We start from the raw sequence: 13,962 nt of genomic DNA on the forward strand, positions 1-13,962 counted from the left end.
CTGTTTTTCTGCATATAAAAGCCAGGGCCAGCGTTAAGGGGTAGCAAGCAGGGCAATTGCCTGGGGCCCTGCAAATCTAAGTTGCTCAGGCTTCAGCCCCGGGTGTCAAGGGCTTGGGGCCCTGGGCTTCAGCTCCACGTGGTGGGGCTTCGGCTTTCTGCTCTGGGCCCCAGTGAGTCTAACGCCGGCCCTGCTTGGGGACCTCCTGAAACCTGCTTGTGGACCCCTGGCTGAGAACTGCTGGAATATAGTGTGCTTCACTTCCTGTACTCAGTTACTGGGGAGTCTTGCCAGGCACTGTTAAACAGCGGCCACTTCTCACCAGAGGTGGCCGCACCTCCTGCGATTCATCTCTGTGCACTGTACAACTGCACAGTTTATTGTACAATTCATGGAGCTAAATCTCCAAAGCTCCCTAGGGTGCATTTGGTGCTACAGAAATACAAGTTCATCCTCATTACACTCCCTCCGGATGTATCCTCAGTGATTTCCACATTCCTACATGAATATCTATAGAAACTGGTCTTTTTACTGAAATAACAGCGTAGTAGAATTTTAAAAACTCCAATAACTTCAGGACAGTTTTTCTTACGAATAGGACTTTACCATTAAATCATCCTTGTTCCCCTTTAAAGAAGCTTTTTTAACCAACTCTTAATGTGCATGTAACATACTTTTCAAAGTGTGGTTCTCCCAACACCTGATTTACATGAAGGAGCCGATAGCTGGAGCTCACATAATAATCCTAGCAGTTCAAGACATACTAAGAAGGTGGAGACTCATAATGCTACAAAATATTCTGCTGGGAGCAATGACAGGGAGAAAGCTGAGGCTAGCTTATCTGGTGCTTTGTCCTATGAACTGCCATGTTAACACAGAGCCCGCTCACAAATTAATCCAGCGTTGGACAAGAAAGGTCACCACTGAACGATAAACTCTTTTTCGATAAAGTGTTGAGAAATTTCTAAGTCATGACTCATTATGACATTTGCCTTAGCATATGGTGTATTGCTCGAAGGGGGATTCAGAATGCCTCTCTGGGAGGGAAGGGAAAGGGCATTAGTTAAAGCATGACCAAGTCGGGCAAATAAATGCCACCCGACTCAACTCAGCTCATCCAAATTCAATACATACAAAGAAGTGGGAGAGGGGGGAAATGGAGGTTACTTACCTGTAACTGGAGGTTCTTTGTGATGTGTGGTCCCTATCTGAATTTCACATGTGGGTACATGTACTCGCGCCTGAGTGGGGAATTCTTTTTAAAAGCATAGTCCATTAGCCCACTCATGAGACCAAGACCTCTCCAGTTTCCATTCTTACTGCAATCCAAACAATCCACAGCAAAGGGGAAAGAGGGCAAGTAGTGGAATACATATAGGGATCACCCATCTCAAAGAACCTTCAATTACAGGTAAGAAACCTCCATGTCTTCTTCAAGTGATGGTCCCTATGTGTATCCCACACATGGGATATTAGCAAGCAGTAATCAAACAGGAGGTGGGTGCGAGGACATAGAAGTGATAACTGACTGTAGTACAGCTGTCCCCACAGCTGGATCCGCAGTGGATGTCTGGACCAGAGCGTAATGTCTCATGAAGGATGGCAGAGAGCTCCAAGTAGCTCCCCTACACATCTCTAGTAGGGATACGTCTCTCAGCTTGCCCTGTGGTGGAATGTGCCCTCACCCCCTCTAGGGGGTGAATGCGAGCTAGCTGGTAACAAAAGGTAATACAGCCAGAGAGACACTTAGGAAGTCTCTCTGGAGAGGCACTGGCCCACACCACCCTTGATTCATCCTCGGTTCGGAGCTTGAGGAGTGCTATGGCACACGATTGGACAGGCGGACACTGCTTGTAAAAAAATTCCAGAGTCAGACGCATGGTGTGTATTCGTACCCACGAAGGGACCATCACATGAAGAACTAAAAGATTTAGCCATAAGATTATTGTCCTACATGGAAAATGTGCATGATACATGAATTAAGATCAATCCATTTAAGGCTTTTGGGTACTGTGGAAATAAATTACACCTGATGAGAAAATACACTCTTAAGCACCATTAAAGTGCATAGTATTTCAAAGGAAACAAACAAGGTGAGATATTTACACAGGTATAAAACAGGCATTATATAGATATAGCTATTTCTCTGGACATATGAGCTACATTTAACGTTAGGTAAAAAGATATTTTCCTCACGCAGTTGAGAAACTCGCTTAATTAAAAAGTAGAGTTAAAAATTTATGAAAAGCAATAAAAGTCACCCAAACTGAGTTAAACCCTTACATTTCAATTCTGAAGGATAAATTAACTAAGGGCCTGATCTAAAGCCCACTGAAGTCACTGAAAAGACTATATATCTATCCAGGGATTTATATGGTCCTCACCAATGTAGTATGAGAACCTGTATACCAGCACTCCGTAGGATCAGGCTACCATTGACTCCAATGGGTTTTGGATCAGGTCCTCAAAGAGCAGGGATCCCTGACCTTAAGGGTTAAAGCAAAGTCAGTCAAAAATTGTGGAATCAAATAAAGGGCTAAAGTGAAGTTCCATAGCCAACCGTGAACTGACATGCAGGCCTGTTTTTGTGCACCATTAAATAGGTGATGTATATAATCTTTTGTTTCCCCCAAATGAATGAAATGCTATACAAACCTGGGCTCTTAAACTGATCCGGGCTGGGAAGGTGGTGGAGGGGGGAGTTACTCGCTGAAGCAGCGTGCTCACTACGAAGCATCTGAGCCACTCGAGGCCCCATGGAACCATAGTCCGCGTACGATAACGGGGCCCGTTGGTCACCGGGCGAAGAATAGAAACCATAATCGGGGATCCCTGGAGATACAGTGACTCTATCATTGTGGATACTGGATTCTTTCTTATATTAGTCTTTTCAATGTTAAATACTGTGCTATTGCTTTTTTCTTTTCTTTTCTTTTTTATAATACAGTTACAAATATGAGAAATTGAAAAGTAAAAACTGAAATTTGAAGAAGAATTGTGCAAAATGTGATTAGAGGAAATCAAGGCGACTTATTCTAGTCAGTGTATGCAGAGGCAAGAAAACCTCTAGTTTTAGAGAAACCACCAGATGAATTACTGGACTTCCTCTTCCACAATACATTAGAATGAAATATAGTGTCCCGGTTATTACAGTAAGAAATACATTGCATATAGAGAGGAATAGTTGACAGCAGAAGTGAGCCAACTGGAGCTACCTTAGCTATAATTTATCCATGTAAGCTTCCACTCCCTCCCATTAGAAATATATGTGTATATGAATCTGTATACTGTGTGTGCGTGTGTATGAATACACACACCCAAAAGCATGCATCCATCTATCCTGAACAATGCACTTATATCTACACACTTTATCTAATGACGTACAATCAGAACAAGTCTATGCTCTCAGCTACACCAGCGTAAACCCAGAATAATTGTTAATGTCAGTGGAGTTGACCCTGGTACAGCTGAGAGCAGAATCTGGCCCATAAACATTCAGCGCCAGTCTCATTTTAATAGATGTGCTAGTCAGAAAGCGTATACTGTTATCTAGAGTACCACAAAAGGAGCAGAGAGTGACTTAAGTTTATAGAAAAGAAACAACAAAATATTCCTGGGTAAACATCTCCTGTATAAATTTTACAAATCAGGCTACAAGTTCCTTCCTTCAAGCAGAGCAGATTTGAGACTTTTTAAAAATAATAGTAATAAAAAAATTAACAAGAGGAAATGATTGTTTACTCTTTGCATTACAACCACAAGCTGCCACTAGAAGAAAATGTTCCGAACACCTGCAAACCTGCTGCTCTTCCACAATTATAATTGGTTTCAAACTAAAAACAAAAGCAGGCCTGTGCTTGTGGTTACAGTAACTGAGAAGAGGAGAACGTGGGGGGGGATAACAGGAAAAGAAAGACATTACATTAAATTTAACATCTACTGTCTTGTCAGCTGCCGAGCAAAAGAGGCCCCTCGATATCCCGGTATGCCTACACTGCAGTCCAGAGATGTGAGAGCTGGATCGAAGCCAGCTTGAGTGTCAAAAGCTATGAAGCCGTGGCAGCATGGGAGGCTGCAGGGGCTAGCCCTGCCTGCCCAGAACCCTGGGTACATACTAGATCATATTAGATCAAGCTAGATGAAAACTTGCTTGGGTACATCTACGAACGCTGCAGAAATGCCTCCTGACTGTAGTATAGACATGCCCTTGGTCTGCTGTGTTGGCTAATTAAAGGCTGGCTCCAGTAGTAAAGCGAAGCGAGAGTATGCGGAAAAGCAGCAAACAGCTTTCGTGCCAAGAATGAAAAGGTGTGGGCAGCTGGGATTAGAATTAAACAGAGTGAGCTGCCTGGGAAATTACTTCCTTCCTCCACTTCCTCCCCGCATCTCTCTTTTTATAAAATAGTTCTTCCTCAGCTGAAATTTCCTTCTGATTTCATGCCAAGCATTTTCCAATGGTTCTCTCTCACCCAACGCCTGTCATTTCCAATCAACTTTCTTTCTTCCAAGCTCCTCTCCACTCTTGCTCTATCCTATTAACCCTGGCGGTTGCTTTCTGCATGTCCATGCTCCCTGGCAACTTGTTGATCTAGCTCTCTAATTTCTGGATGACTCTCTCCCCTCTCCTATCATAAACAGCCACGCACAATTTGGCAGACATTTCCACCATCAGTGTTTATGATAATAACTACACGTGCTAGAAAGCAGCAGGAAATTTTCAATATAACTATCATTAAGACAAAACGCTTTAAATCAAAGCCATTACCCGCTACTGAGACTTAAAGCTCACAAGATTAGGCCGCTTTTTATCTTTATGAAAAATTCATAAAACATGCTGCAAAAACATCTTCCTGCTCGAAGGAGTAAATGATATAACAACATTTAACGCTACCGATACAGATGAAAGTGGATACCAGAGCGGCGCAGGGTTATACACATCAGGGAGATGGCATTCAACAAGGAGCTCTGAGACACGCGGAGAGGGGCATAAACGAAATGGAGGGGGGAAACTCCTGGCACGACACTCAAACATCACATTCCTGGAGACAAGTGGCAACCATTTGAAGATGTTGCTGGTTGACTGTCAGTTTTTTAGCATAACATATTGAATGAGTTTATGTTTTGAGGGCAAGGCCAAATCTACAAAACTGGGTTCTAGAGGGAAACTTTCCCAAAGTTTTGAGGGCATTTGAATTGGGGGTTTCCATGAGCATTTTCATCTGCGCTCCCACTCTGGTTTTCTTAGGTGCTTGTATAGACAGCTAGGATAGAGGGATATACATACACGGCCTCCATTTTCAAATGTGACTAATGATTTTGGGTGCCTCCATTTTTAATTGCCCAACTAGACAGACCATAAAAGAGCCTGATTTTCAGAAAGTGCTGAGCACTTGCTCTCTGAAAATCATGCTCCTTTAAGGTCTCTCAAGCTGGGCACCCAAAACCATGAGTCACTTCAGACAGCGTGTGTGCACGCTTACACACTCACATCTACAGACGTAGGTTAATATCCCCAATAGTGCCAAGCATTATAGTGCTAGAGGTCGGGAGAGAGAGACGACTCCTCTTTCACAACAGGTAGCTTCCATTCATTAATATTTAGATAGTGCTTTCAAGGTGTAAAGAGTTAGGTAGTGTTTGCGAGTCAAGTGCTGTAGCTGGATTTTAAAAGGAGCTGGGTAATGTTACAGATTGTAGTTACAGAAGCTAAAATAATAGGTAAGCAGAGATCCCATGTGTCAAGACATGAGAGGACCATAAGCAGCCATTGGCATTCAGAGATCTTTTTGCCTTCCTCTAACACATCAGGTATCGCAATATACAGAAACCGAATTTGCTGAAGCAGAGTAGGTCAACCATTCACATCTGGTATGCTGTCTGTGTCAGTGGCCAATATGCGAACGCTTCAGAGGAAAGTGAAAGGAAAACGTCATACACCTGGCTGATTGGGCAATACTGGTTAAGTTGGGGTGGGGCAGAGACCTCCTTCCTGACCCCTCTGGTAATCAAATGATGTTCTGAAGCATGAGATTTGATTATCACTCAGCATGCATGACTGCAGAGGTTATTGCTGATCATAACATTATCCAGACCCTTTAAAAATGCAGCTACAATATTTGATTATACTACTACTTATCATTCAGCATCTTCAGAGCCCTGTACCAACATTAACTAATTAGTCCCCATGACCTTAGTGTATTATTATCCCCATTTTACAGGTGAGCAAAGAGAGGCCAATGACCTGATTTACAGAGGTGCTGTGCACTGCACTCCCATTTACGCTCATGGGAGAGAGCCTGGTTTTCAGAGGAGCTAGATACCCCAAGTGTCTAGCCAAGGCCACACAGGCAAGTCAGTGGCAGAGTCTGAAACAGTCTGCAGACTCTCCTGGCTCTTAGTCCCATATTCAAACCCATTCGAATATACTGCTTCTCTGACTTGCTGCAGTAGCAAACATCACAGTGCTACCAAGTCCAGCCTCTTCCAAATCCATTTGCTACATCTCAACAGCCTTATATAGCTATGCTGCTAGATACAGTATGCTCTTTTGTGATCAGGCACCAGAAGCTCTAAATCCTTCACACACAGAATATCGCTTTCTGTCAATGACCGACCGCTGCCAGACACTTTGGTCCCTGCCTGGGGCACGTTTCCTAAGGACTGAAATGTTTTGGTCGAACTAAAGTCTCTGGGCTTAATATACGGGTATCTGGGTGAAAATGAATAGTCTGTGATATATAGGAGGTTAGACTAGATGATCTAATAGTCGCTTCTGGGCTTATTGCAGGGATAACAGCAAAATGGCGGCATGTGGGGTAAAGGTTACTAGGCATAGCAGTTAGAGCTAGAACTGAACAAAGCGTCAGAGGAATGGTATGCTCCTAAACCCTATGCACACGACAGGCACAGTTATAAGCATTAACACTGCTCAAATCCACACCTAATAATGATCCAAACCATGTTCAAAAACCAGATATAAACTAACCGGGGCCTATCTACACGACAATTACAACTATAGGCAGGGACCCAGTTACAACATGACCACCCCCAACTCTTTTCCAACACGTTTCTTTTGGGGTAGCGGAGATGGAACTTTGCCCGTTCCCTACGCTGGGCTAAAGCCAAGCCAACTGAAGTGCAGATGCACCGCATAGCCAAGACTATGCTATGTTATCAGAGTCAGGCACACAACCCGTCAGTGACGTCACAGTAAAACGGCTGTAAGAGGGGGGTAAATCCATGGTTGCAACAAGAAGAGGTGGTCTAAAAGTCTCTCTGTATGCGGTAACTGTACCAGCAGCAACTACTGATGCGCACCGCTGTTGTTAGCCTGTTTCAAGCCCTAGCTTGGATATGGGCCTGCTAGAATGATGTTGGAGTATTAAAAATACTTGACGTGCACTGATTTGCAAGAAGACACAAAATACAATCTATTCAAGCCTGTCTCTTCTGAGTCCCGTAATTACGTGCCACGAGAAATAAATACGTTTCTCGGCTTAACTGTAATTTTTTGCGAGCGATCAATATTTATTGCCTAATCACATTTTCCATATTGCAAGTTAATGGTGTCACTCTCACATGGGGCCAGAGTACTACACAGACGCCATGCAAAGCTTCACTTCTAGAAACTGCAATCAGGGAGCCAGCTCTTGTCGCAGCCTTTACAAAAGGATTTCCACTCGAGCGGCTCATCTTTAATCATTATAAAAGCACAGAAGTTTAATCCATTTTTGATGTACACGCTAATAGCTTTGTGTCCTTGAAGTTCAAAGTGGTCTTCGTGCATGTCGCTAATTAGCCGAGCAAGCAGCCATTCAGCTCCCTCTCATGTTTCTAATTAGATCCTTAACAACAAACAAATGTCAACCTTACAAAGGCTGTGCTACATTCTCCTCCATTAGTTAAACAGTTTGGGAGGGATGCAGATGCCATTTTTATGCCATTTTTCCCGTTGGAACATCTTGCACCCTAGTCCGACACCTCATCTAATCTCCAGGCTGGATGACGTCACTCGGTTAGGCTACCGTCGAGGCCAGTGACGTCTGTGGCTTGGATGCACGTACTGGTTAGCGGTTCTGCAGGCTTACAAGGAGCTGAGGATACGAACCTGGCTAGGCAGACATTTTGCATTACAAGGGAAAGGGAGACAGCCCAGAATGCTCGCTGCTCTGCTGTGACACTTCAAAGGGGCAGGATGGAGGACAGAGCTGCAGCTTGGGTGAGTTCCAACAAAATAAACACAAGGATTGAGAGTACTTAGGCCTTTTTTACACGTCTTTTTTGGTGTGTTTGTGTGTGGGGGGAATCTCCCACTGATAGGAGTGACAGGCCTCAGGTGGTTGCTGGCCCAGTGTCATCTATATCTGCTCTGAGCAGAGGAGGGCGACCAAGTGATAAAGATGCCAGTGTCCTGTACACTACTGCTAGCAGTGCTGAGAGCTGCTCAAAAGAGCCTACCCTACCTACAACCACCACAATTTAGTAGGTGGCTGGTTGGTTGATCAGACTGTATGATGCACGTTTGATTTGTGGAAACACCCTCCCCCCACCCGAAGTTGCCACACCGTCCCCTCCACTCTTCTGAAGTGATGCCACATCTGAGCAGAGAGGGACTCCGGGAAACAGCAGCCCAGACCACATTTTGTCTTTACTGTGGCACTTCCAAGGAGCAGCACAAGTAACGGAAGGGATGAGGCCCGGGCTCCATCAGTTTGATAGCTGACTCAAAGCCTCCAAAGCAGACTAGAAAGCCACATCTTAAACACAGGACTTCACTTGCCAAAGATGCTGGGCACATGTGCACGTGGGAGTTCAATCGGGCACACGGCTTGCAGCAGCACCACCAGATCATTTCATTACTGTCGATATACTGCACCAGAACAGCTCCATAGCACACACTCTCATGTCTTATCAGTTAAACCAAGGCAGCCAAATAATAATAATAATGTATACACCGATTATATATGCAAATCAAATTCTGATTTTTCAGTCATTTTACAAACAGGTGCCCATCTAATAGTACGGGAGTTTAAAGTTAATTTAAAATCGCATGTATTGTAACACTTTAGATACTTTACGCTAAATGCTCAGGACTGTTTTCTTTCAGTTCTACTGCACCTTCCCCACTCTCCTCCCTCTGCCCCTCCCCCTGCTTTGGATAACTGTAATGCCTTTACATTTCAAAAGAAATTTACTTAGATTTTAGTTTATTTAGGTTGTAAACTCTTTGGGGCAGAGATCAGCTCTGTGTTTGTACAGTACCTAGGACAAGGGGGGTCCTGGGACATGACACCTAATATTGACATGACTGTAATACATGATGAGGTTTTCCTCTCCTTCTAACATAGTACTGCAATGATGCGTTTATCATGAGATAAGGTAAATGGCTCTTTTCTAATTTCAACCCTTTGGCTTCAGAGCTGGCGTTTTCAAATGTGCCTAAGGGAGTTAGGCACCCAACTCCCTTTGAAAGCAACTTCCTTTGAGACCCTTTGCAAATCTCAGACCAGACTCCTTTCTTGGCGCCCCCAAATCAACTCTCAACGCTCCCCCATCCTTTATGCTCTTTTAAAGTGGCTGATTTAGACTCCGATCCTGCAAATGCTTTCGGAAGGTGGCTGTGGATCGCCCCACTGACTCAACCCAATAGGGCTACCTGTCCATGTCAAGTGACACATGCAAATGTTTGCAGAACCAGGACCTCAGGTTGAATCCTGTGAAGTGCTGAGAATCCTGAGTTCCCATCAATTTCAATGGGTGTTGAGCGTGCTCAGCACATTGCAGGATCTGACCCATCTCATATTTTCAGGGGAAAGTCCTAACAGGATTGGCACATGCCTGTCCATGTCTTAGCCTTTACTGACATCCTACAAAGAGGCAAACGGGGGAAAAAATTTACCTGCGATCTTGCTCCCACATGAAATTCTTTACTAATAATTTTGCTATTTAAAGTGAGGAAAGAGCAAACCTCTCTAGCATGATCACCTCTTATTGGACGATAAGAAATCTGTCGCTACTTATACCATGGGCAACCACATTTGCATTAATTGTTTATCACAGCCTGGACAGACCTTTTATTAATATTAATGAGTAACTGGAAACAAAGGGCCCCTTTATTTTTAGCCTACTCTAATTGCGTAGTAATTACTCATCTACAAAACAAATGAGCCGAACTCCATCGCCATGGCAACAGAAACTTCGGCCTCCCACTGTAACACATTAACCGGCTATCATTTCTGTTAATTTTAAATTGAAGCCTTTTGTACAATAACAGGCAGTGGAAGAGCCAAATTAAAACAAAACTGGGACTTCATTTTACTGCATATTTTAATTCACATTTTGCTCCTAAAGCATCTCCTTCATACACGCACCTACCTATGGATCACTATATGGAAACATCCAGGACTGTACAGAAAAGGGAAAGGAATTTTTTTTAAAACCCAGCCTTCTTCTTCTACCAGGAGTTTACACAAGACATGGGTATTAAACGGATTAGAATTAACTAGCCAAACATGTATATGATATTAAGCAATGATGGGTGACGCAACTGCACTGACAGGTAAGCAATAGAAAGTCATTCCCAAAGTCATTCCTAAAAGAGACCAGTCCATTCAATTAAGCCAGAGGTTCTGAAACTCCGTCACAGTGCAGACCACATTTTAACAGAGAAATCGTCTCTTGGAAACTGTCCCATTCTAGTCACGCCTGCATTTGTTTAGTTGGCAAAGTAACATGGTATTAGGAAAGTACTCTAGGCTTCCCCCTTTAATGCTGTTCTGCAACGGGAAGTAAGGAGAAACCAGCACCATGCGATCAAACAGCTCTGCACTAAATTGAGTAGGAATCAGATTTTGCCCTTAGATGCTGCACGTTTTCCAGGCGAGTTGCCCACATAGTATTTTGCCCTTGGTCCCATAGGTTGTAGTTGCAGTTTTCTATGAGCAAAAAAGACAGTGAGAGGACTTAGATGGGTGTGTGTGTGTGTGTGGGGGGGGGGGTTATGTACTCTGAACAATGATGTCTAAAGAAGAAAGAGCACACTGATGTTATTCTAGGACACCAGGAGGAGTTTTTCTAGCCTTATAATGCTTAGAAGTTTCTGAACTGTTCCACGTGAATGCTGCCATTGACATTAGAGGAAATGAATCTCCTACCTACGGCCTTATCCAGCACCCATTGAAGGCACTGGGAATCTCTGTAGCATAAGGGCAAACCATTAGCGGTGACCACATTGGAGCCATCATTAGGTCCCCTTTAAGGCAATCGTTGTTTGCCATGACACTTGAGACACAGCCCTTAGGGGAGAGTCAATGGAGACCTAAAGAGGTTTCTAAAGAAAAACTGAAACCAGCTGGGGGAAGTGAGGGCATAACAATAATCCTTTGCGCTCATGTGGCACTTTCCCACAAGGTGCTTTGGCTACGCCAATTGTATCTCACCCCACCCTGATAGGTAATATTCTGCCCATCATACAGAGGGGGAAACTGAGGTACAGAACGCTGAAGTGACTTGCGCATAGTCACATTGATTCAGAGGAATACAGCCATTGGTTCTGATCCTTTGCTGCAATTACCAGACAACACTCCTCAAATGAACTTGCTGTCTGACTTTTTTTTCCCAATAGTGTAGGTCCATATATCTAAAGTTCAATTCTACTTTCTCTGGCTTTTACTAACCAATTATCCCTTTGAGTTAATGCCAAGGCAGACGGATACAAAAGTTTGCTGTAGTGAAAAGACCTCTGTATCCTTTTTTACTTGCCTGTATCTCAAACAGAAAGTGGGGGGAGAAAAAGATTGTCTCTGTACTCACTGTATTTAACTTTCTATTGCGTTTTGGGGTCAAATTATTTGAAAATACTAGTGTAAAAGCTTGTAAAATGTTTGTGGTTTGCACCTTTAGCAGCTACTTCACATAGAAGATATCAAGCTCAATTTGTACTGCCCTGTTAGGTCGTGATTTGGCAAGATTCTTAAGCATGTGCTTAACTTTAAACATGTGAGTAGTTCCATTGAAATCAACTGGACTATTCACATGCTTAAATTCAGGCACGTGCTTAAACACTTTCCTGAACTGGGGCCTGACTGCTGAAGGTCTTGGTTTCAAACCTTGCTGATAACTCATGTAAGGGTTTGTTACATTATGTAAAATAAAGCTGCATTCCAACAACCAGGAGCTTTGTCCCTAAAAAAAAAAATCAAATCGAATGACATTAACTGGCTGTTCCAGCACTTTGATAGAATAGAGTAAAATCTACTTGTCAAGCGTAAAACTTTCAGTGCTCTGAAACGGAAACGTTTTCCTGACTGCGTGATTAGCCTGTTTGGATCACAATACAGTTCAAGCATATGTGGAGCCACCACTTGGCATGTGTCAAGAGAGGCACCCCGGCAGCCAGAATGATCTCTGTGGACAAGTGTTTTCCCATTGAAAATAATTCCACTGATTGAAAAGCCCATTAAAAGTTAGCTACTACATTCATTAAAGATTAACTCATGCTGTACTTAAGTCTGTACTTCAGAGCTGGTCACTAATTGCACTGGAGATGATGTATCAAGTGCACGGGATTTTCTATTACAAAGTTATTGATTAAAGCTGATGTATTTTAACCACAATAGACTTCAGGCAGGAGCCCAGTAAAATGACTAGAGCCAAGGTCAGTGCCTGGCAGCAGCAGCAGATTATTTTAAATTTACTGAAATTTTTATATGGCTGCGTAAGAGGTTCAGTCCCTCAAGGATAAATAAAATGTTTCCAACAATAAAATAAGATAAACAGTATTTTGTGGGGTTTGAGCACTGGAAGGCACTTCCAGGCGTATGTCTTCTATAATGGCTTTGAAATTATCTTGGATCAACATATGACTTTAGACCCGTAATAGAAATGATTCTGCTTTAATTCCCTTTTTAAAACAAAACAAAACAACCCCGCGTCCTTCAGGGAAGTAATTGCACAGCACATAAAATAGCGAGGAGAAGAGAGTTGTCACTAACAAGGCCAAAAAAACACCTCTCAAGGAAATGCATAATGACCTCATCTCTACAGACGTGTTGCACACGCCTAGAAGAAAATGGAGTATTTACCCTTCAGACATGTGCTTATTCAGTGCAGAGTTTGGTTTCTTTTACTCCTGTTCCTATAACAGGAGACATTTTCCTTTTGTTTGCATTCAACTGTTTAATCCACAAGATAGATCATTTAACCTACTGGGAATGGAGGATTCTTACAGCAAGTACACACATTATGTAGGTACAAAATGGTGCAGGTTCTTCAATTTCATGCCTTCTTCTCAGACCAACATTTTCAGATGCAGCCTTAATATTATAAAAATGAGCAAAGGATAAAAATCTTATGCAGCTGCTAATTTTTAGATGTATCAACTCTGCAGAGTTCCAGTTGCCAGCCTCTGTCAAGTAATTATTGGATGTTCCAGTGGAGTGAGACATTTCATCCTGCTTCCTTTTCCCAGGTGGGCTGCTTGTTAGGTTCTGGTTTTTCAGATTGCATGGCTTGGATTAAATTTTATGTACTTTTATATAGTAAAATAAAAAAAGGAGCGCAGTTCCATTTGAGCTGTCACTCCAAAGGAAAATACCCTAAATCGGCAGTATCAATTCCAAGTTGGTTCATCATTAGATTGTTCAGCTGTTGGTCCTTATGACATTTCAACGTGTTGATCTAGATTTCCCTCATTCCACACACACAGACCAACTGTTGTCCCACTATTTTATTACTATAATTTGCTAACACAATCAGTGCTTAATGACAAGACTAAATATTTTTAGTGCCCCTTATTTAAGTGTAAGACATGGATTTCTACACCCTCTGCAATTTGCCGCTCAGCTAACTTTTAGATACATTCCTCATTTCATCATGTCTTTCACATTAAACAGTGGGTCCCCGCATCTCTGCAACAGATTGAAATCTAAGGGGTAAATTATTTCCCTCTCTCCCTTTGATGCA

The 13,962-nt window shown here is 42.9% G+C and overlaps 1 protein-coding gene across 1 annotated transcript in view; it reads right to left on the reverse strand.

Moving 5' to 3' along the window:
- The window catches only part of MSI2 (musashi RNA binding protein 2), a 381,856-nt gene that overhangs the window by 15,451 nt on the left and 352,443 nt on the right, over positions 1–13,962 (reverse strand). Inside the window, exon 12 of the mRNA XM_065418114.1 lies at positions 2,656–2,832. Coding sequence (XP_065274186.1) covers positions 2,656–2,832 — 177 coding nt within the window. The remainder of the gene's footprint in view (positions 1–2,655; positions 2,833–13,962) is intronic.

This window comes from Emys orbicularis, chromosome 17, assembly GCF_028017835.1.
Source record: "Emys orbicularis isolate rEmyOrb1 chromosome 17, rEmyOrb1.hap1, whole genome shotgun sequence".
Taxonomy (NCBI): Eukaryota; Metazoa; Chordata; order Testudines; family Emydidae; genus Emys; species Emys orbicularis.